The 24,340-nt window shown below is 44.5% G+C and overlaps 1 protein-coding gene across 1 annotated transcript in view; it reads right to left on the minus strand.

Annotated features, from left to right (window-relative positions):
• The window catches only part of HACD3 (3-hydroxyacyl-CoA dehydratase 3), a 69,647-nt gene that overhangs the window by 40,972 nt on the left and 4,335 nt on the right, over positions 1 to 24,340 (minus strand). Inside the window, exons 2-4 of the mRNA XM_082253461.1 lie at positions 11,310 to 11,352; positions 4,640 to 4,713; positions 4,365 to 4,529 (exon numbers count right to left, since the gene is read on the minus strand). Coding sequence (XP_082109587.1) covers positions 4,365 to 4,529; positions 4,640 to 4,713; positions 11,310 to 11,352 — 282 coding nt within the window. The remainder of the gene's footprint in view (positions 1 to 4,364; positions 4,530 to 4,639; positions 4,714 to 11,309; positions 11,353 to 24,340) is intronic.

Raw genomic sequence — 24,340 nt, forward strand, 5'->3', positions numbered from 1 at the left:
TGCCATTTGCCAAAAAAAATAAAAAAGTCCCCGGATTTAATTTTGAAAATCTGGTCACCTTATTCTAAAAGCAGAATTTTTTTTATCTTAATGCATTCTATGCATTAAGATAAAAGAACTTGTGTGTAGCTTCCCCCTCAGACCCCTAATACTTACCTGAGCCCCATCTCGATCCAGCGATGTTGCGTGAGAGTCTGGGCTGTCAGGGAACTACAATTCCAATGAGGCATTGAAAAACTGACAGTTACAAGCATGACAGGACTTGTAGTTCCGCAACAGCTGGAGGGCCGCCAGTTTGAGATTCTGTTCCTCTTAAGGGTAACAAACGCTTAAAGTCAGAACTCCTTCTCTGTATAAATGATCCAGGTCAGCATCCCAAAGTATCAAAACTGAAAGCTTCAGCATGACAGCCAAGCAACTATTTTCAGGAGAGGTCAGCAACAGTAACCCATTTGCCTTTTATGCTCCGGTGTCTGTAGGTAACGTTGCAGTGGGCTCAGCCATTGAACACCCTGGTCTGGTCTGCAGTTCAATGGACTCATTCAGAAGAGGAGAATTGCCAGCAAGCGCAGTAATTATTAAGCAGCCAGTTGCACAATATGAGAGAAAGGATCAGGAATCGGTGACCTATGGGCCTCTTGCACATTGGACTGTGTTCAGAGACGAATGCCTTCAATGCGGCCGTTTTGCACTCCAGACATTCGCTCTCTGAATAGGAGCACCGCTCAGCATTCAGCCCCATCCAGCCCCAGTGTAGGACTGTCATAGGCTTTGACTGGCTGTGGGCAGCAGGCCACTGCAGCTTACGCATGCATTTGCAAATGTGTGCAAACTAAACCAGTTTTTAACATGAACTGTTAGACAGGAAAATCTGGTCTGTTGCTGGCTGGCACATGAGCTGGGATTTCTTGTTTGTTTTTGTGACATGCACCCCCCTTCAATGTGCTCCTTGCTGCAAAGGCCAGTTATAGGTTGAGGTGGTTGCCATTTGTTTGCGTAGTTGCTGAATTATTGAGAGGACGCACAAGATACCTTAACAGCTGCCATTGTGCTTTTGCTAGGTGTTTAATGCGTTCCTGAACCTTAACCACTTGCCGACCGCCACCCGACTATATACGGCGGCGGTCAGCCCCTCGCAGGCAAAGTGACGTACCGGTACGTCACTAGCCTGGGAGCGAATAGGGGGCGAGCGCGCGCCGCCGGAGGCGCGCTCCCGCCCCCGCTCGAACCCGACGAAGCCGGCGCGTGTGACCGGTGGACCCGATGTCCGCTGTTCACTCGCGATCGTCGGGCAGAGGGAGAGAAAGGCAGGCGGCTAGTGTAAACAAAGCCGCCTGTCATTCTCCCCTGTGTAACAACACAGATCACTTGGTCCCGCTATGTAGGACCGTTGATCTCTGCTATTACACCACTAGCCACATCCAATGACCGTTAGAAGCACGCCCCTAGGGACACACTTAACCCCTCCCTCTCCAATAAAGTTAACCCCTTTCCTCCCAGTGTCATTTTTACAATAACAGTGCATATGTATAGCACTAATTACTGTAGTAATGTCACTGGTACCCCCAAAAGTGTCAAAAATGTCAGTCAAGGGTCCGATCTGTCCTCCGCAATGTCGCAGTCCCGCAAAAAAAAAAAAAAAAAAGCAGATCGCCGCCATTACGCGATAAAAAAAAAAAAAAAAAAAAAAAAAAAAACACAACAAAAATGACAGAAATATTTCCCGTAGTTAGTAAACGCAATAACTTTTGCGCAAACCAATCAAAATACGCTTATTGCGATTTTTTTTACCAAACATATGAAGCAGAAAACAAATTGGCCAAAAATGTAAAAAAAAATAGATTTTTACATTTTTTTGGGGGGAGAATTTCATATAAAAAAAAAATATGTGAAAAATAGTTATTTTTGCAAAATTGTCGCTTTTTTTGTTTATAGCGCATGATCAAAAAAAAAAAAAAAAAAAAAAAAAAATATCGCACAGGTGATCAAATACCACCAAAAGAAAGCTCTGTTTTTGGGGGAAAAAAAAGGACGTCAAATTCGTTTAGGTACAGCGTCACACGACCACGCAATTGTCCGTTAAAGTCACGCGGTGCCGAATCGCAAAATACCCCCTGTTCAGGAAGGGGGTAAAATCTTCCGGGGCTTAAGTGGTTAAAGAAGGGGTTTGTTCCCATCCAGGCATGCCTGCCCTTAATGTATGTATTATACATGTGCTCCAAGTTGGGAGTCTCTCAGAATTATAGAGAGTTAGGACTGCAGTACCCGATGGGGCACTCCTCCTCCCAACGGCGGGGCACTGTTTACTCCCACTGACAACGATGGGGCTCAAAGGACAGTTAACTGGCACTTTGTTTGGAAAGTTTGGAGACCCCTGGTTTAAAGCATCAACACCCCGATCCCTAATCCCCTATCATTACAAGATACAGTAGTGACATAGGGTAATGAAGATGAAACAAGAGGAAATTATGGGACTGCATTTACTAACATTAAATAAGTTTGCCTTTGGAACAGGCAACCTGTTACACCTCTTTTTATGGTGTAACATATACCATGTTCCCGCTCGTGCCTCACTCACCTCCTTCCACTGAGAGCTGGCGGAGGATCCTCTCCCTGCACTCGCTGTCATTTATTCACAGCAAATCTGTGAATGAAGAAACTACAAGTCCCATCTTCCACAGTGGCAGACGGCTTGTAGTTCTCATCGGACTAGAAGGACGCTGATGAGCACCCTCGTAGTTTATTGACATTTCCTCCAACCTTCTAACAGAAAGCCCCTACAGAGGTACGGGCAGAAAGCTGGAGTAAGCGTCTGCAGGAGCCCGCCACTGTACCCACCATCCAGTGATCATGGCTGCATTGCTTTGCTGGCTCCTGTAGGAAAAGTAATAATTGTAAGTTGTGTTTTTTTCTTGCAAAAATAGGTGGATTATTCTTTACTAAAAAGAAACTTATCCTTTCAATTACAAAATGGCTTATGTAAAAAATATGTACAGTATACAGTATTAGATTAATAATATTGCGTTCATTTAAAGTGGTTTGAAACCTCAGACATGAGATATGAACAATGCATATCCCTCTATAGTGGGTACTTGTCTCAATCCAGAGCACTAAGGGTGAGATTTACTAAAACGAACGCACACAGAATCTGGTGCAGCTGTGCATAGTAACCAATTGGCTTCCAGCTTCAGCATGGACAATAAAACCTGGAAGCCGATTGGTAATTATACAGATTCCTTGTGCATCAGTTTTAGTAAATCCTCCCCTAAAGCCTCGTACACACGCACCGATTGTTGGCCGTAAATTTTCGGCCAACGTCCGATCGGCCGATTGTCGGCTTGTTAGTATGATGCTTCCGACAACCAACTGCGACTTTTCGGCCGAACAAAATCTGGTGTGCATGCTATAAAATTTTTGTTGGCCATCAACAAAACGGCCGATTGTTCGTCAGTCAGTACAGATTTCGGTAGACAAAAATCAGATGAGCAAGACTCAGAGAAGAAAAAACACACGGAAAGTAAACCAGCACATGACATCACTTCTGAAGTTGGTTGTTGTTGTCCGAAATAATTAGTGTGCAGTCTAGAGCACATTCCAACCAACACAACAACACTGGACAAAAGACGGCCGATTGGTCGGCCAACAATCAGTGCGTGTGTACGAGGCTTAAGTGTCATTTCTGTCTGCTGCCTCCTTCCTCCGCTATCAGCATGAGCCACTTCTGACAAGATTTCCCTGACACCAAGAGAAAAAAATGGTGACCGGGGAGGGGAGGGGAGGGATCTCCAGCTGACTGAATGGGGGGGCCAAATGACATAGCACAAGCACTGTGCTGTATAACCTGCTTTAAGGGAACAGGATCTTTTTTTTTTTTTTTTTTTTTGGGTAACAAACGCTTTATTGCATTATATGCATTAACATAAAAAAAAAAAACCTATGTGCAGCAGCCCCCCTAATACTTACCTGAACCCCATCTCAATCCAGCGATGTGCAGGAGTGCCTTGGCCGTCCGGGATTGCCTGAGACACAGCAGCAGCAGGAACCAATGGCACAGCTATCAAAATCAGTTAGCCAATAAGGAGAGAGGGGGTGGGCCGAACCACGGCTCCGTGTCTGAATGGACACACAGAGCTACGGCTCAGCTGCCCCCATAGCACCAAGACCAGCTGCTTGCTGTGGGGTCACTCGCAGGAGAGAGGGGCCAGGAGCATCAGCAGAAGACCCGAGAAGAGGATCTGAGCTGCTCTGTGCAAAACCATTACATAACAGGTTTGTTATTTTTAAAGAAAAAAAAAAAAAAACAAGACTTTAGCATCACTAATATAAAACCACACATTAGAATTGGACAGAACAACTTGCATTACCTTCTCCCGTAGCTCCATCTCCGCATCAGACTCATCAAGCCAGCGGTCGAAGTCAGGAGCCAGGAAAAGCGGCTTACGCTCCTGCTTTATCAAGCGCGGCCACCATTGCTTTTCACTCTTTTTCACGGTGAGATTAACATGTCGCTGTGTGCAGCGCTGCACCACCTGTCCAGCCATCCATGCAGAAAGAAAATGATAAATTATTCATGACCCGGCAGTAAAATACACTTGTGTCAAACCATTTACAGTCTCCAAGGCAGAAGATAATTACGTACCTTCGCTTTTACGGGCTCTAGGAAGTCCAAGGAAAACTCATATGTGTTAACTCCCTTGGCGCCGTGTCCCAGAGCTTTGATTGGGGGGTGGAAAAAAAATGTATTTAAAATTGGCAAAATTACACTGGATGTATTATTGTATTATTGCAAAACGTTTGAAAAAGGCGAGTAATGCGGGTTATTAACCACTTTAGCTCCAGGCCTTTTATGGCATTTTGTTTACATGTATCAATCAGTATTCTTTGCTAGATAGAAAAGAGAGGGAAGGTACTGGGCGCTGCCAAAATGGAGTGTAAATAAATAAATGTTAGGAAATAAATAAAAGGTGTAAGCGCCGGTTCACATACACACGACGCTACTTCCCGGGGCGACCTCCGAGATCCCGGTGCGAGCAGCGCGCCGCGACCTCGGAGCGGCCGCCACGGACTTCATAACATTGAAGTCTATGGCGGTCGCCTCCTGGTCGCCCCAAAGAAGCTCTGGACCCTTTTTCTAGGTTGGAGCGACTTGTGTCGCTCCTATTAGAACGGGTTCGCAGCTTCCCTATGGGAGGCGACCTGCGGCGACCTGTGAGGCGACCAGGTCGCCCTAGTGTGAACCGGGGCTTAATATCTCTCAAGGGAGTGATGTGAATAATATGATGCTATAAAATGAAGAATATTAAAAAAGAATAGCGCACACTTGCAAAAGAAATGACTATCAAATATGGAGACAATCCATAAATAAAAATGGGAATTTAGTCCCACCATATGGCCATATCGTGCTCAAGCCCACCACTGCGTCAAAGTACCCCATTATCAGTGGGTCCTACACTATCCATGAAAAAGGGGTGAATCCAGCCTCTCTATAACCCTTGGAGACAACACTCCTTGCTGGGATGGATGTGCTAATGCACTACAAGGGACTCCTCCTGTATCTACTTGATGGTGGACACCGATAGAGTACAGGTGTGTGTGGGGGATGGGATGCTCAACCTCAGAAGTCTGGTCAGACCGAATACATAATAAACAAGCAAAAAAATTGGGGGAGCAAACCCTGAACATGTATAGCTAAAGCCGGTGCAGCTATGGACCAAGCAACATGTATATTAAAAAAAGAAGAATAGCGCAACCATGCAAAAGAAATGACTATCAAATATGGAGACAATCCATAAATAAAAATGGGGATTTAGTCCCACCATATGGCCATATCGTGCTCCATATTTGATAGTCATATCTCCATATTTGATAGTCATTTCTTTTTCATGTGTGCGCTATTCTTTTTTAATATACATGTTGCTTGGCAGACACAGCTCCTGATCTTCTTAACCATTGGGTTTTACTGTAGTTACTGCCACTACAGGAGTAGGACACTAGGCAGAAGAAAAAAAAAGTGTGCCTATGGGCAGTCCCAGGGGGGTATACTCCCTCTCTCTAGGTACTCTGTTTTGTTACAAGTAGTGTCAGGAGAATTACAACTCCATAGAGGGGTTTATGCTGTCTCCATCATCGAACATCGGAGAAATGGATTTTACGGTAAGTCAAAAATCCCATTTTCTCTTTCGTTCATTGATGGAGACAGCTCCTGATCTTCTTAACCATTGGGACGTCCCAAAGCAGTGTTAAACATGAGGGGTGGGAACAACAAAAAAAACTCCCAAGGCCAACTATAGCCAACCAAGTAAACAGGAGCTCAACCAAAAGAACTAGAGATAACTGAAAAAAAAAAAAATACACCCTGCAAAACCTTGTGGCCAAAGGAAGCATCCGCAGATGCCAAACACATCCACTTCATAGAACTTAGTGAAAAAGTGGGCACCAACGACCAGGTGGCTGCCTTGTAAACCTGCGTCATTGTCGCCTGATGACGGAAGGCCCATGAGGCACTGAGCGCGTCTTGACAGGGAAAGGAGGAACCTGACCCCTGATGGAATAGGCCTGAATCATCATCATCTGATCCATCTGGAAAAGGTCCCAGAGAAAGTGGACAACCCTTTCCGAGGCCCAATCCGTGAGCACAAATAGCAAGTCTGATTCCTAAAAAAAGACTCCGTAGCTGCCAGGTACACCTTAATATCCCGGACCACATCCAAGGCATGCAAAGCAATTTCCTTCGGATGTTTTGGCCTGGGACACAGGGAAGCCAACACAATGACTTCATTCAAATGAAAATCAGAGACAACCTGAGGAACGAACGACGGATAGAGGCAAAGAACCACCTTATCTCTGTGAACCACCAAGTAAGATGAATAGCCACCAAAAAAGGCCACCCTCTGAGACAGTAAGCAGGGGAATCTCCCAAAGATTCTCAAAAGGAGGCTTCTGGAGGACTGGGAGCACCAAATTGAGGACCCAAGGCAGAAACAGAGACTGCACTGGAGGAGCCAAGTGCCTAACTCCATGAAGAAAAGTACGCACCAGGGAGTATGTGGCCAAGGGCTGCTGAAAGATGACCACTAAAGCCAACACCTGACCATTGACAGTACTCAAGGCCAGCTTCTGTTAAACCCCCCATTGAAGGAAGGTCAAGATCCGGGCCACCGCCACCAAAAAAGAGCGAGGATGAACCCCTAGAGACTCACACCACAAAATTTACGTCTTCCACGTACGATGGTAGATCTTCCTAGCAGTAGATTTCCTAGCTTTTAACAACGTTGGAATTACCAACTCAGAAAAACCTCTATCCATCAGCACCTGGCGTTCAACAGCCAAGCAGTCATAGCCAGTGACTGTAAAGCAGGATAGAAGATTGATTCTTAGGACAGCAGATCCTCCCTGAGAGGAAGCTTCCAAAGAACGTCAGTGACCAGCCACAACAGATCAGCATACCGAGCCTGGTGAGGCCAGTCCGGGGCCACCAAGATGCCCGGAATCTCTTCTGCCTCAATCCTGCGTAGAAGTCTTGGCCGAAGCTTGAGAGGAGGGAAGGTGTAAATCAGACAATACTGACTAAATGGGGCCACCAGCGCATCTGTGGCTTCCGCCAGAGGATCCAGTGACCAAGCCATAAACCTCTACACCTTTCTGTTGAGCGGTGACGCCAACAGATCCACCTCAGGGATGCCCCACCAGAGACAACTGATGAAAAACCTCCAGATGAAGGGACCACTCCCCTTAGTCCAATGCCTGCCAACTTAGACTACCCGCCTGCCACTTTTCCACCCTAGGACTGTGTACGGTGGAGAGGGCTGGAACCGTTCTTCCCACCTTAGAATGACAGCTACCTCCACTGCCGCCAGGACACTTCTTGTGCCCCCCTGGAGATTGACATAAGCCATGACCGTGGCATTGTCTGATTGAATGCACACTGGACATCCCTGAAGACGATCCGTCCAATGTTCCAGGCACAGTCTGATCGCTCAGAGTTCCAAGACATTGATCGGTAGTTTGGACTCTTCCAGCGTCCAGATCCCCTGAGCAGAATTTTTGCCTAGGACGCCTCCCCATCCGGGCAGGCTGGCATCCGTGGTGACCACTGTCCAATACAAGGGGAGGAAGGATTTGCCCACTTGAATCGCCGGAGAACGAAGCCACCATATCGGGGACTTTTCAGTTCCCCGGCTCAGCCAGGTCTAATTGTCCAGAGACTGCGGATTCTAGTCCCATTTGGCCAGAATCTCCCTTTGCAGGGACCTCATATGGAACTGTGCAAATGGAACCGCCTCCAAGGTAGACACCATCAGCCCCAGCACCTGCATGCAAGTCCAGAGGGATGACCATCTGCTGACAGCAGAAGACCAATTGCAGCCTGCAGTTTCTGGAGTTGGTCCAGATGAAGGAGCACTGTGGCTAAGGCCGAGTCCAGAGTCAGACCCAGATAGTCCAGCTTTGTGAATGGAACCAGAGCATACTTCTGAAAATTCAGAATCCAGCCAAACTCCCTCAAAGTTCATGTGGTGATTTCCATGTTTTCCATCAGAGCGGGAGACTTCGCCCACAGGAGGTCATCCAAGTAGCCCAGTACTGCGATCCCGCATTGGCGTAACAATGCTAACACTGGGGTCAACACTTTTATGAAGACCCGAGGAGCAGAGACGAGACCCAAGTGCAACGGCACAAACTGAGAATGCTCCTCTCCCATGGCAAAGCAGAGAAGGTGCTGGTGACCGACACATATTGAAATGTGAAGGCAAGCATCCTTGATGTCGATGGAGGCAAGTAAATCCCCCTGATGCATGGAAGCCACCACCGTGCGAATAGACTCCATTCAAAACTTCTGCACCGCACAAAGCAGTTCAGCGCCCTGAGGTCCAGAATTGAACTCACCTTGCCTTCCTTCCTTCCTTCCTTCCTGGGAACTGTAAACAGGTTTGAGTAAAACTCCTGAAAACATTACGACGTAGGAACCGGAACAATCACACTTGAAGTAACAGGTCTTGCACCGCCCCAAAAAGAGCCTATAAGCGGACCGGGGACATTTGCACGTTGGAAGAAAGAACCTCACCGGAGGGTCAGAACGAAACTCAATACCTATAGCTGAGAGAGTTGAGTATACCCCCTGGGACTGCCCATAGGCGTAGGCAGACTTTTTTTCTGCCTAGTGTCCTACTCCTGTAAGGGGCGGTATAGCCCAATGGTTAAGGGGATCAGGAGCTGTGTCCATCAATGAACGAAAAAGAGAAATACCCTTTTTACAATTTTAATGCACAAAAAGACAATATAATACCCAACTGTTTACTAAAAGAGTGGCCGCTAATAGCTATAACTATGTGAGCGCTTCACTTCCCTGTCATGCAGGTATCTCATCTGACAGGGAAGTGAAGCGCTCACATAGTTCTAGCTATTAGCGGCCGCTCGCCCGGTGTGTTAGTTCATTCATGGACAGATCGTAGTAGTAGTGACATCACCGGGAGGCGGGCCGCCGGCCAGAGGTGCGTATTTTGAATGAAGGACACCGGAGGAGCAGAGTGTCTTGACAGTAAGGACGCTGAGGCAGCTTACCATTGGTATTAGTATTATGCAGCATAAGGGGGTTAAGGTATTGCCACTGCTGGTCACTGATGCATTAGTGACCGACCAGTGGCAGTTAATTAACCCCTTTGTGCTGCATTAGTGCAACCAGTAGCAGTGCAACCAGTGTTAATTAACACTGATACTGGTTGCACTAATGCAGCACAAAGGGGTTAATTGACTGCCACTGGTCGGTCACTAATGTATCAGTGACCAGCAGTGGCAATACATTAACCCCCTCATGCTGCATAATACTAATACCATTGGTAATTAAATTAACCTCTTGCTAACCCGTTACAGTACATATACTGTGACAGGGTGGCAGTGACAGGTGTACGTCGCTGCCTGTTTTTGGTGTATGCCCCTCTTCTATCTATTTTAAAATTATTTGGGGGAAAAAGTCATTTTCGGTTTCGGTTTTCGGCCAAGGGCATCCTGCATTTTTGGTTTCGGCCCAGAATTATTTCGGTGCATCCCTAATCTCAGACATTGTGATATGATGTATTTCTAAGATCTTGATGTATTCTTGCATTTAGACAACCTAGTCCTCCTGAAGACCACAACTCTCTCAGTCGAGACGCATTGGGGCAGGATTCTTGCACTATTTGAGTATACCTGCCTATACCACAAATGTTGTCATGGTTCATGCTTCATTTTCAAAATCTTGTAAACCATAGAATGTATTTTAACACTGTGATTTTTTTTTTTTTAACATTTGTAAAATAAAAGATATTCCATACATTTAAATCTTGTTTTATTATTGTATTTGCTGCTAGAAAACCCTTGGAGGAATCTTTCTATTGTTTGCCACTTTATTGGGGAGTGCAGCCTCTACAAATATATGTTTATCCCGATACATGTACTATTCTTAAAGTGGTTCTAAAGGCAGAAGGTTATTTACCATAATGCACCACTGTAAGTGGGTATTAATCCACTGACCGCCAAGTCATTCATGGTAACGTACCCTGATGTGCAAATATAATTATCATCAAGGGTTCCGTGACCTGAAGGTTTGCTAAAGGGGTTCTTCTTCGTAAGGCCCCTTTCACACAGGCGATCCGATTCACCCGTCAATTACTCTGGCGGACCTGATCGGATGCTCCATGCATCCCAATGGGGCAGCGGGGTGTCAGTGTAGACATGTCTGCTGACACCCGCTGCCATCCGATTCCGAGCCTGTCCGTAAAATCCGGACAGATGGAAACCCTATTTTCCATCCGTCTGGAGGATCGGATCAGATGAGAACGGACAGGCGGTCCATTTTCATCCGATCTCCCCATAGAGGACAGCGAGGATCTGGCAGCTCCATCTCTGCACACAGAGCGGAGACGGAGCTGTCATCCGCCTGCTCCGCGGGGATCGGCGGATGAATCCCCGGCTGAGCAGAATGGACTCCATCAGGCGGTGCGCCCGTGTAAAAGTAAAAGGGGCCTAAAAAAAAAAAAAAAAAAAAAAAAAAAAAAGGTTGTGAAATGTCTACTGGTAACTGTTGGCAGAAGAGGCCATCAAGATTTGTTTAATTATTTATGAAGTGATCACCAAATACTACATTTGACGGGAAGGGAAAAGGAAAAGAGGAAAAAAAAAACAGGGAGGGAGAAAGAGAAAAAAAAAATAGGAAAAAAAGAGGAGGAGAGGAAAAAGAAAGAAGAAAGAGGAGGAAAAAAAAAAAAAAAAAAAAAGAAAAGTTGCTGGAGGCAGACACAATGCAAGGAACTTGCAGGAGCATTCTGGAAACTCACCTTTGAAATGAAGAACATTGTCTGTGATGTTGATATCTGGATTCTGCAAAAAAAAAAAAAAAAATACTGTACTGTATATGTATATAATAATCCTATTAGCCTACTATTGAAAATCCTATAGTTCACCAGATTCAGCATGGACTATTTGTGATGATTAGAGAATAGAGATAAACCTTTATTTTTTAAACAGCAATGGTAGACCTGCATCTTTGGGGTTAGTATTAGCATCATCATTGCTTTAGACCAGTGATGGTGAACCTTGGCACCCCAGATGTTTTGGAACTACATTTCCCATGATGCTCATGCACTCTGCGGTGTAGTTTAGCATCATGGGAAATGTAGTTCCAAAATATCATGGATGCCAAGGTTCTCCATCACTGCTTTAGACTAAGCTCTTATAGACCGGGCCTTCCTCATTCTTGGTTTCAAAATTTGCAATGTTAAATTAGAACTATGGGCAAAACTCCCCCCCCCCCCCCCCCATTTTGAATAGAATAAGGGAGGGTTATATGGACGGAAGATCTCAACTGTCCATACCACAAGAATAGAAGGAGAGAGTGAGATAAGGGACTTTAATGGCGCTTTTTTACTGCATGGTACGGCTCGCTTTGGCGCTTTTCCACTGCATGGTACGTGTTCGAACGGTTCGGTACGGTTTGGTACAGCGGCGCTTTTCCACTACATGGTACGGCTCGCTTAAAGCGGAGTTCCAGCCATTTACTCACCTGTCCAACGGTCCAGCGATGCGGCCGCCGGAAGCCTCGATCCTCTCCCTCGGCGCCGGCATCACTGCTGTTGGCACCCGGCTGTTACAGTTTGCGGCTTCACAGCCGGGTACCCACTGCGCATGCGCGAGTCGCGCTGCGCGCCGTGATTGGCCGGCAATCTTCTGGGACCTCTGACGTGTCCCAGAAGATTGCAGGGAGGGAGGGGGAGAGGAGAACTTCCGCTCAGGGCGCCGCGGCGCTCCGAGCGGAAGTGGGAGCGGGTACCTGTCAAAACTAGGTACCCGCTCCACTCCCCAAAAAATGACATGCCAAATGTGGCATGTCGGGGGGTCAGGACTCCCTAAAGCGGAAGTTCCACTTTTGGGTGGAACTCCGCTTTAAACAGTACCACCTCGGTTGGGGTTCCAAGCCAGCCGTACCTATACCCTATCCCACAATCCTTTGCATGCAGCCTTGACTGTTTGTCACTACTAGCCACTGATTGGTCAGAGAATCGTTGTAATCCCACCCACTTACTACTTTAGTGGAAAAGCAAACCGAGCCGAGTAGAGCCTATACAGTGCTAAAAAGTGCCGACTCGTACCACGCAGTGGAAAAGCAAACCGAGCCGAGCCGGGCCAAGCAGTGCCGAGTGGAGCCGAGCCGGTACTTGCAGTGGAAAAGTGCCATAAGTGTGCAAAAATATAAACTTCACTAAATTAAAAGATATACACTTTATTTTAAACACATCATAAAAATCAAGGAGATTAAAAATAACAGCACAAGATCTGGTATGACAATTACTCAGTACATTGAAAAAAAAAAATGGTATGACCATAGAACATAATCAGCCATCACAAAAGATGGGCATGCAGGATTAATGCATTTCGCTTTTCAATACTTGATCAGATTCCATGCCAGCAATATAGAACAGCAAAACTGCATATTAGAATGAAATAAATATTAGACAAATGTACATAAAAGCGAAACGCGTTAATTCTACATGCCCATCTTTTGTGAACAGTGGCTTATTCTGTTCTATGGTCATACCATTTTTTCAATGTACTAAGTAATTGTATATCTTAATTTGGTGGTTTATTTTTTGGCACAATTAAAGTGATTGTAAATGATCACCTTGTAAAACAACCAAGGTTAGAATAGAAATTATAGGCAAAACATTTTTGTATGTATAAGTGATCACATTCTCTTTGTTTTCAGCTGCATAAGAGTTGGGGGGAGGAGAAGCAGCAGCACGCTGAGCTCATCAGTGAAGGACTTTGCAGAGGAGGCATGTCAGGACAAGTCTGATCATTGGAGGAGAGTACATGGAGTTCCCAGCATAGCTAGAGAACTGACCACGATGTGCTCCCCTGCTTAGTGTGGTCAGATTTTAATAGGAAAGCAGAGGGACTGGCAGGAACACCAGGGATTTCACATAAAGGAAGCAATATAAAGAAAACAGGATACTTTCTCATACAAGTACATGGTACAGCAGCCACATATCAGGAATATGAATTGTTGGGGTAACAAAATCCGTTATTTCACACTTCACTCCAGCAGTATGGACAGTTGAGACCTTCCTTTCATATTTATATTGTAGAGGGGACGGTGCCATTTTGCATGTTTTTGCATTGCATGTTTACGTCATCTACGTAAATTACTGCATAAGGGAGAGTTATAACCCCGCCTTATTTTCGCCATCTGTGTCCCATTGGGGAGATATCCCTTCACTTCCTTGTCCCATGATCAAACAGGAAGTGAGAGGAAATCCCTGCAAGTTACAGTGGTAGTAAAGGCAAAAAATAGAATGCATTGAGATAAAAAACCTTCCGTGGGCAGCAGCCCCCCCCCCCATACTTATCTGAGCCCCTTTTCTATCTAGCGATGTTGCACGAAAGACAAGGCTGAATGAGACTCTCTCTCTTCAAAGGCTGAGAAAGCAGCAGAGTGCCGCTGGCTCCTGCTGCTGACAAAGTCAGTGAGCCAATGGGGAAAAAGGAGGGGGGGAGGGGGGGGGGGGAGAGAGGGGAGAAAAGGAGAAGGGGGGATCTAGCCAAGGCTCCGTGTTTAAAATGGACATACGGAGCCGAGGCTCGGGTGCCCCCACAGCAAGCTGCTTGCTGTGGGGGCACTAAACAGGAGTGAGGGGCCAGGAGCACTGAAGAGGGACCCGAGAAGAGGAAGATCTGGGCTGCTCTGTGCAAAACTTTTACACAGAGCAGGTAAGTATAACTTTTTTTTTTGCTTAGAGACTTTAGTGACACTTTAAGGAAATTCCTTGGGGACCCCTAGGGTCATCAGAACTAGAGTCCCTATTGGAAGATTTCCTCTCTATTACTTTTCTGGGGGCAACCCAAAATATGGGATTTTCTTTTACTCTTATTTTAACCACTTCCCACCCAAGGATGTACCCGTACGTTCTAGGGTTTAGGTGGCTATACCCGGATGATGCCTGCACCTACAGGCATCATCCCAGTACCATTATTTGATGCCTGCACCTACAGGCATCATCCCAGTACCATTATTTTCAGCCGGCGATTCTGTAGAAGGCAAAAGTGATCCGAGTGGCCAATTAGCCACTCAATCACTTCTGGAGGTGGCAGAAGAGTCCCACCCCCTCCCACCGCCTCTCACAGGCTCTACGGTCTCATCGCGGAGGCCGGGAGCAATATGGCCAGCGGCGATGGCTGCCCAGTACACAGAGAGAGAGAGAGAGAGAGAGAGAGAGAGAGGGGGGGCTGACATCGTTCCCCCTCTCTAACTCTGGAAACCAGGAGCAACGAATATTTGTCACTTCCAATTCTGCCCCTTTGTTCACCTGGCCACCAGCGGCCAGAGAAGCAGCTGATCGGACCCATCTCGGTCTGATCGGCTGCATGGGGGGCAAGAGGAGAGATTTGGGGTCTAATATTCTGGCTCCCACAGACTGGCTACAGCATGTGCTCGTGTGGTACACACATTGGTCCGGTCAACTTAAGAAGGTGCGTATAAAAGACACCTGTACATCAAAATCTCTTTCTTCTATTCAAACCTCACCATCATGCGCAAGACCAAAGAGCTCTCAAAGGACGTCCGGGACAAGATTGTAGACCTGCGCAGGACTGGAATGGGCTACAAGACCATCAACAAGAAGCTCGGTGAGAAGGTGACAACTGTTGGAACGATTATTGGCACATGGAAGAAATACAAAAGAACCATCAATCACCCTCGGTCTGGAGCGCCATGCAAAAATTTCACCTCATGGGGTAAGGATGATCATGAGAAAAGTGAAGGATCAGCCCAGAACTACAGGAGGATCTTGTGAATGATCTCAAGGCAGTTGGGACCACGGTCACCAAACAAACCACTGGTAACACCAAACACCGCCATGGAATGAAATCCTGCAGTGCCCGCAAAGTCCCCCTTCTCAAAACGGCACATGTACAGGCCCATCCGTAGTCTACTAATGAACATCTAGATGATTCAGAGAAGGATTGGGAGAAAGTGCTGTGGTTAGAGGAGACCAAAATTGAGCTCTTTGGCATTAACTCGACTCACTGTATTTGGAGAAGAAAAACGCTGACTATGACCCCAAGAACACCATCACTACAGTCAAGCACGGAGGTGGAGGCATTTCTCTCCTAAAAGGTACAGGCCGACTTTTGCCGTATTGAGGGGCCAAGTAGTGTAAAATATTGGATGAGAATCTTCTTCCCTCAGCCAGAACACTGAAGATGGGTCGTGGATGGGTCTTCCAGCATGACAGATCAACCCAAAACATACCACCTAGGCAACAAAGGATTGGCTCAAGAAGAAGCACATTAAGTTCATGGAGTGGGCTAACCAGTCTGCAGACCTTAATCCTATAGGAAATTTACAGGGGGAACTGAAACTAAAGCACCGTACACACGCACAGATTGTTGGCCAACGTCCGATCGGCCGATTGTAGGCTTGTTAGTATGATGCTTCCGACAACCAACTGCGAATTTTCGGCCGAAAAAAATCTGGTGTGCAGGCTATAAAATTTTTGTTGGCCAACAACAGAACGGCCGATTGTTCGTCAGTCAGTACAGAATTCGGCAGACAAAAATCAGATGAGCAAGACTGGGCATGCTCAGAGAAGAAAAAACACACGGAAAGTAAACCAGCACATGACATCACTTCTGAAGTTGGTTTTTGTTGGCCAACAAAAGTCCAGTGCAAGTCTAGAGCACATTTCAACCAACAAACACTGGACAGAAGACGGCCGATCGGTCGGCCAACAATCTGTGCATGTGTACGAGGCTTTAGATTTGCCAAGAGACAGCCAACAAACCTTAAGTATTTAGAGAAGATCTGAAGAAGAGTGGACAAAAAACCCTCCTGGAGATGTGCGCAAACCTGGTCACCAACTACAGGAAAAGTCCTACCTCTGTGTTTACCAACAAGGGTTTCTCCACCAACTACTAAGTCATGTTTTGCTTGGGGATCAAATATTTTACACACTGAACTGCAACTCAAATTTATAACATTTGTATTATGTGTTTTTTCTGGATCTTTGGTTGATATTCTGTCTCTATCATTTAAAATACACCTATGATAAAAATAATAGACCCCCCTCATTTCTTTGTAAGTGGACAAACTTTACACAATCTGCAGGGGATCAAGTTAACCGCTTGCCGACCGCCCACAGTATATTTATTGCGGCAGTCAGCCCCTCCTGGGCAAAGCGACGTAGTACTACGTTGCTCACCCAGGAGCCTGCAGGGGGCGAGCATGCTCCCGCACCCGCTCGTTCAGGGACATCCCCGCGCGAGTGACCGGCAGCTCCGATGTCCGCCAGCCACTCGCGATCTCCCGCTGGAGAGGGAGAAAGGCAGGCGGCTGATGTAAACAAAGCCGCCTGTCATTCTCCCTGATCTAACTGCAGAGATCATACGATCCTGCTATGTAGGATCGTATGTCTCTGTGGTTACATCACTAGCCACGCCCCTTTACAGTTAGAATCACGCCCCTAGGGACACACTTAGCCCCTTGATCACTAATAAAGTTAACAGTGCATATGTATAGCACTGATTACTGTAGTAATGTCACTGGTACCCCCAAAAGCGTCAAAAATGTCAGTCAGGGGTCCGATCTGTCAGCCCCTCACAGGCAAAGCGACGTAGTACTACATCGCTAGCCTGTAGGGTCTCAGGAGTGAGCGTGCGCTGCCGGAGGACTCCCCCGCGCGTGTGGCCGGCAGACCCGATCGTCCGCCGGTCACTCGCGATTGTCGGTGGAGAGGGAGAAAGGCAGGCGGCTGATGTAAACAAGCCGCCTGTCATTCTCCCCTGTGTAGGAATGGTGATCATGTGGTTCTACTATGTAGGACTGTTGATCACTGTTCAACACTGTTCAACACTGGCAGGCCCTTCACTGCCAGTGTAATTTCACAGTAACAGTGCATAAATATAGCACTGATTACTGCAGTAATGTCACTGGTAACCCCAAAAGTGTCAAAAATGTCAGTCAAGGGTCCGATCTGTCCGCCACAATGTCGCAGTCCCGCAAAAAAAAAAAAAAAAAAAAAAAAAAAAAAAAAAAAAAAAAAAATCGCAGATTGCCGCCATTACGCGTTAAAGAAAAAACAACAAAAACCTTTCTCTTTGTTCGTAAACGCAATATCTTTTGCGCAAACCAATCAAAATACGCTTTTTGCGATTTTTTTTTTACCAAACATAGGTAGCATAAAACAAAATTGGCCGAAAATTTTAAAAAAATTTAGATTTTTAAATTTTTTTGGGGGGGAATTTCATATAAAAAAAATGTGAAAAATATTGTTATTTTTGCAAAATTGTCGCTCTTTTTTTGTTTATAGTGCATGATAAAAAAATTGCACAGGTGATCAAATACCACCAAAAGAAAGCTCTGTTTGTGGGAAAAAAAGGACGTCAAATTCGTTTAGGTACAGCGTCGCACGACCGGGCAATTGTCCGTTAAAGTCACGCAGTGCCGAATCACAAAATAGGCCCTGGTCAGGAAGGGGGTAAAATCTTCCGGGGCTTAAGTGGTTAAAATGAAATTATATATACACTCAATGGCCATTAGGTAAACCTGTTCAATTGCTTGGTAACACAAATTGTTAATCAGCCAATTACATGGCAGCAACTAGATATGGTGAAGACGGCTTGTGGAAGTTCAAACCTAGCATCAGAATGGGGGAAGAAATGTGATTTAAGTGACTTTAAACGTGGCATGGTTTTGTTGGTGCCAGACGGGCTGGTCTGCGTATTTCAAAAACTGCTGATCTACTGGGATTTTCACGCACAACCATCTCTCAGGTTTACAGAGAATGGTGGGAAAAGGAAAATATCCAGTGAGCGGCACTTGTGTGGAGGAAAATGCCTTGTTGAGGTCAGAGGAGAATGGGCAGACTGGTTCCAGATGATAGAAAAGCAACAGTAACTTAAAGAACCTCTCATTACAACCAAGGAATGCAGAATACCATCTTTGAACGCACAACACATCGAACCTTGAAGAAGCCAGGCTAAAGCAGCAGAAGACCACCCCAGGCCCCACTCCTGTCCGCCAACAGGAAAATGAGGCTACAATTCACCAAAATTGGACACTTTGGGCCCCTTAATACCAATTGAGCATCGTTTAAATGCCACGGCCTACCTGAGTATTGTTGCTGACCATGTCCATCCCTTTAGTACTACAGTGTCCCCATCTTATGATGGCTCCTACAAGCAAGATAATGCACCACATTTTTATCATTTGCCAAAAATTCACAAATCCTCCAGGACATCCAATAGTGGCAGCCATGGAAAGCATCGCCACCAATTTCTTCTTTATTTACAAACCCAATTCCAAAAAAGTTGGGACACTGTACAAATTGTGTGTAAAAAAAAAAAGGAATGGACTAATTTACAAAACTCATAAACGTATATTTTCTTCACAATATAATATAGATAACATATCAAATGTTGAAAGTGAGACATTTTGAAATGTCATGCCAAATATTGGCTCATTTTGGATTTCATCAGAGCTACACATTCCAAAAACGTTGGGACAGGCAGCAATAAGAGGCCGGAAAAGTTAAATGTACATATAAGGAATAGCTGGAGGACCAATTTGCAACTTATTAGGTCAATTGGTAACATGATTGGGTATAAAAAGAGCCTCTCAGAGTGGCAGTGTCTCTCAGAAGTTAGGATGGGCAGAGGACCACCAATTCCCCCAATGCTGTGGCGAAGAATAGTGGAGAAATATCAGAAAGGAGTTTCTCCGAGAAAAATTGCAGAGTTTGAAGTTATCATCATCTACAGTGCATAAGATCATCCAAAGATTCAGAGAATCTGGAACAATCTCTGTGCGTAAGGGTCAAGGCTGGAAAACCATACTGGATGGCGGTGATCTTTGGGCCCTTAGACGGCACTGCATCACATACAGGAATGCTACTGTAATGGAAATCACAACATGGGCTCAGGAATACTTCCAGAAATCATTGTCGGTGAACACAATCCACCGTGACATTCACCATTGCCGGCTAAAACTCTTTAGGCCAAAAATGAAGCCAAATCTAAACATGATCCAGAAGCGCAGGCGTTTTCTCTGGGCCAAGGCTCATTTAAAATGGACTGTGACAAAGTGGAAAACTGTTCTGTGGTCAGACGAATCAAAATTTGAAGTTCTTTTTGGAAAACTGGGACACCATGTCATCCGGACTAAAGAGGACAAGGACAACCCAAGTTGTTATCAGCGCTCAGTTCAGAAGCCGGCATCTCTGATGGTATGGAGTTGCATGAGTGCGTGTGACATGGGCAGCTTACACATCTGGAAAGGCACCATCAATGCTGAAAGGTAGATCCAAGTTCTAGAACAACATATGATTCCATTCAGACGTCGTCTCTTTCAGGGAAGACCTTGCATTTTCCAACATGACAATGCCAGACCACATCCTGCATCAATTACAACATCATGGCTGCGTAGAAGAAGGATCCGGGTACTGAAATGGCCAGCCTGCAGTCCAGACCTTTCACCCATAGAAAACTTTTGGCGCATCATAAAGAGGAAGATGAGACAAAGAAGACCTAAGACAGTTGAGCAACTAGAAGCCTGTGTTAGACAAGAATGGGACAACATTCCTATTCCTAAACTTCAGCAACTTGTCTCCTGACGTTGGCAGACTGTTCTAACAAGAAGAGGCAATGCCACACAGTGGTAAACATGGCCTTGTCCCGACTTTTTTGAGATGCATTGATGCCATGAAAATTTTAAATCAACTTAAAATCCCTTAAAAATGATACATTTTCTCAGTTTAAACATTTGATTTGTCATCTATGTTGTATTCTGAATACAATATTGAAATTCGAAACTTCCACATCATTGCATTCTGTTTTTATTCACAATTTGTACAGTGTCCCAACTTTTTTGGAATCTGGCTTGTACATTGGTCATTTATTGTAACACTTTGCACAACAACTACCAGCCAATATCCGGGACAGCATCCATCTACTAGAAAATATTTGTCCCTAGGAACACACATTTATGGATGTCGCTTCTCTATACACATCGATACTCCACAAAGAGCAGTAGAATTTTTAATTTCTCAAGATACACTTACTAAAACGAAACAGGCCCAGTTCATTTTGCATGACACTAAGTTTTGCCTCATGCACAACTACTTTTAGTTCAATGCCAAAGTTTTACCTTCAAACCCAGTGCACAGCTATGGGTGCCAACTTTGCACCCAGCTATACCAACTTGGCCATGGGCCTTTGGGAGCACCATTTCATCTGGAACAGTGTTAATTTCGTAGACTAAAACATTTTCGTCGACTAAAATACGACAAACAATTCAGATGACTAAAATACGACTAAAACTAAAATGGCATTTTAGTCTTAAGACTAAAATACGACTAAAACTAAAATGGCATTTTAGTCAAAAGACTATAACTAAAAACGAAATCGAAATTTGCTGCCAAAATTAACACTGGTGCATGCTCAAAGCTTAATACCATAAATAATAACATATTCGATTTTTCACTCCAGGACCAGCAGTAGTATATAATGAGTTTGGAAATTGTAGAGAAATGCTTAAATAATGCATTACAAATTACAATTGAACTACACCCATTCGATTATAGATGACTAAAATGCAGGGCGTTTTAGTCGACTAAAATGCAGGGCGTTTTAGTCGACTAAAATGCAGGGCGTTTTAGTCGACTAAAATGCAGGGCGTTTTAGTCGACTAAAATGCAGGGCGTTTTAGTCGACTAAAATGCAGGGCGTTTTAGTCGACTAAAATGCAGGGCGTTTTAGTCGACTAAAATGCAGGGCGTTTTAGTCGACTAAAATGCAGGGCGTTTTAGTCGACTAAAATGCAGGGCGTTTTAGTCGACTAAAATGCAGGGCGTTTTAGTCGACTAAAATGCAGGGCGTTTTAGTCGACTAAAATGCTGGGCGTTTTAGTCGACTAAAATGCAGGGCGTATTAGTCGACTAAAATGCAGGGCGTTTTAGTCGACTAAAATGCAGGGCGTTTTAGTCGACTAAAATGCAGGGCGTTTTAGTCGACTAAAATGCAGGGCGTTTTAGTCGACTAAAATGCAGGGCGTTTTAGTCGACTAAAATGCAGGGCGTTTTACTCGACTAAAATATGACTAAAACTAAAACACTTGCAGAAGACTAAAATGGAACTAAAACTAAAATGCCATTTTAGTCCTAAGACTAAAACTAAATTGAAATTTGCTGCTAAAATTAACACTGATCTGGAATAACAACCCCCCCGCAATATGGTCTATTATGGACAATAAATTGACAACATTGTAATGATTTAACACAGGCCAAGGACTCTTGTATAATCTTGTCATCTATTGCAACTCCAACAACTTAGGTCTGTCATGCATCTCTGTCTGCGTTCCACACTGTTTAGCCTTTTTAGACCTTGAGCTTTGTTACACGGACACCGCCATGCCAAGAATTACATAAAGCGCACCTCTGGTAACTTCTACATCCACTTTCAGAGCTGCCATCACCCGAGGTTGACCGCCAACATCCCAAAGAGTCAATTCTGTAGACTTCTAAACAATCGCACACAGGATGAAGATTACGCCTCACAAGGCAACCTTCTAAAACACAAATTTGAAGAGAAAGGGATACCCCTCACCATTAGAGGAAGCTTTTCAGTTATAAATCCATGGCCACAATACAACCCATCCCGGAATCAAGACCAAAAATGCACTTCAACCTTTGAGAGTCACAACACAATTCAATGTGCACCACAAAAGAATGGAACAAAATCTCCTAGAAATATTGGGAGACATTTCAAGAAGATCTTCATTTGAAGTCCTCCATCACAGAGAAGCCCGATATCTCATACAGATGGGCTCGGAATATAAAAAGTAAAATGAAATTGCAGAAAATTCTCCAGCATCCAATCTTCACTTTCTGGTCCATCAATGGCATGTTTCAATGTCACAAGGTCAAATGCAAACATGTGCAACATTGCCAGAAACATTGAACCACCAAAGGCAAGACATACGTACTCGATTTCTCCAATTGCTCTACAGAGTTCATGATCTACTGATTGTCCGTCCATGCGGCCTAGTTTATGTGGGCTGGACCATCAGAACCATTAGAAAAAGGTTCAGTGAACATAGACAATCCGTCGATGAAGGAAGAGAAACTTAGCGTCCAGAAACACTTTGCATACTTTTATCAAAAATCATCATCAGCTGGCCTTCAAGCTTGGGTCATAGAAAGTATCTCCGGGAGACTCCCAAGAACATAATGCATTTGGTGCCTCTGGGCCAGGGAAACTTACTGGATTTCCACTTTGGACACTATGGCCCCTGGTGGCTAAAACGAGGATCTTGAGGTCCATTCAGTCCAGTAACCAGTTTTTTTGTGTAAAAAAAAAAAAAAGAACTTTTCCACCATACTCACGCTCCTCATTTACAGTACCCCTTTCCGAATCCACCACATCATTACATAGTACCAATATAGATCCTCTGGACCAAGGGTCTTCAAACTATGGCCCTCCAGTTGTTCAGGAACTACATTTCCCATCATGCCTGATCATGTCTATGAATGTCAGAGTTTTACAATGCCTCATGGGATGTGTAGTTCCACAACAGCTGGAGGGCCGTAGTTGGAGGATCCCTGCTCTGGACACATAGATTAGGACTTAAAAGAATTATATATAGTACTCCGTTCCCTTCCGTACAAGACAAAATTTAACTCATCCAGGCATCTTCCATTTTTACTTGGTATATAATAACCTTGTAGATAACTTACATTGTTTTCCATTCCTTATACTCATTAACTTCTATTTTATATTTCTTTTTAAACAGGACCCTTATGGTCAAATAAGAAAATTATGAAATATACAATTCCCGTGATTGCTGCCAATGTTTCATTAAAAGTCCCAACCTCCTTTTGTTTTTATATATGTATAGGGATGGAGGAATACGACCCTACCCTGTCGTTTCCTCATTAAAGTCCCAAATTTCTTCTCCCCACGCCCTTTTTTTAAGAAAAGTATGAAATTGATCTACTCCAGTAACGGTCATCTGATAAGAGATGTAGAGATATAGCATGTATGGTAGAGCTGCACGATTCTGGATAAAATGAGAATCTTTTTTTTCTCTTAGAATAAAGATCATGCATCTCGGCATAACATACAAAAAAAAAAAAAAAAAAATTGGGCTAACATTTTTGTTTTTTTTTTTAAAATTCATTGAAGTGTATTATTACCCAAACAGTTGTTTTTGAAAGACCGCTGCACAAATACAGTGTGAGATAAAATATTGCATTGACCGCCATTTTGTTCTCTAGGGTCTCTGCTAAAAAAAAAAGAAATATATTGTTTGGGGGTTCTAAGTAATTTTCTAGCAAAAAAATACTAATTTCAACTTGAAAACAACGAATGTCAGAAAAAGGCCCAGTCTTTCAGGCACCAAAAACACTATTTGCTTTGAATATTAAAAATGAATCAAACTCCCCCATCCATCCATGTCTCCATGCTTTATTTTGGTGAGAAATCACTTTGAAAAATCTCCCTAGCATTTCTGGCCATGGCCATGTTAAGTCAGGGTAAATGATTAATGTAGCATTTACTTCCAGCCCTTAGCTCAAGTATGAATCCAGGAGAGCGTTGAGCTGTGAACCCTTCCTGAAGACTCCTGGGACATATGACCTCATTTGCCTAGGCATGAAACCAGGAAGAAACTGGTGAAAAAAAAAGTTAAAGTAAATATGATATACTTTCCTATCCATTTACTAATGCTAGGAGAGAGAAAGGGAAAAGAGAAAAGAGAAAAGAGAAAAGAGAAAAGAGAAAAGAGAAAAGAGAAAAGAGAAAAGAGAAAAGAGAAAAGAGA

The sequence above is a fragment of the Pelophylax lessonae genome (genome assembly GCF_965119305.1).
Source record: "Pelophylax lessonae genome assembly, chromosome: 4".
NCBI classification, from domain to species: domain Eukaryota; kingdom Metazoa; phylum Chordata; class Amphibia; order Anura; family Ranidae; genus Pelophylax; species Pelophylax lessonae.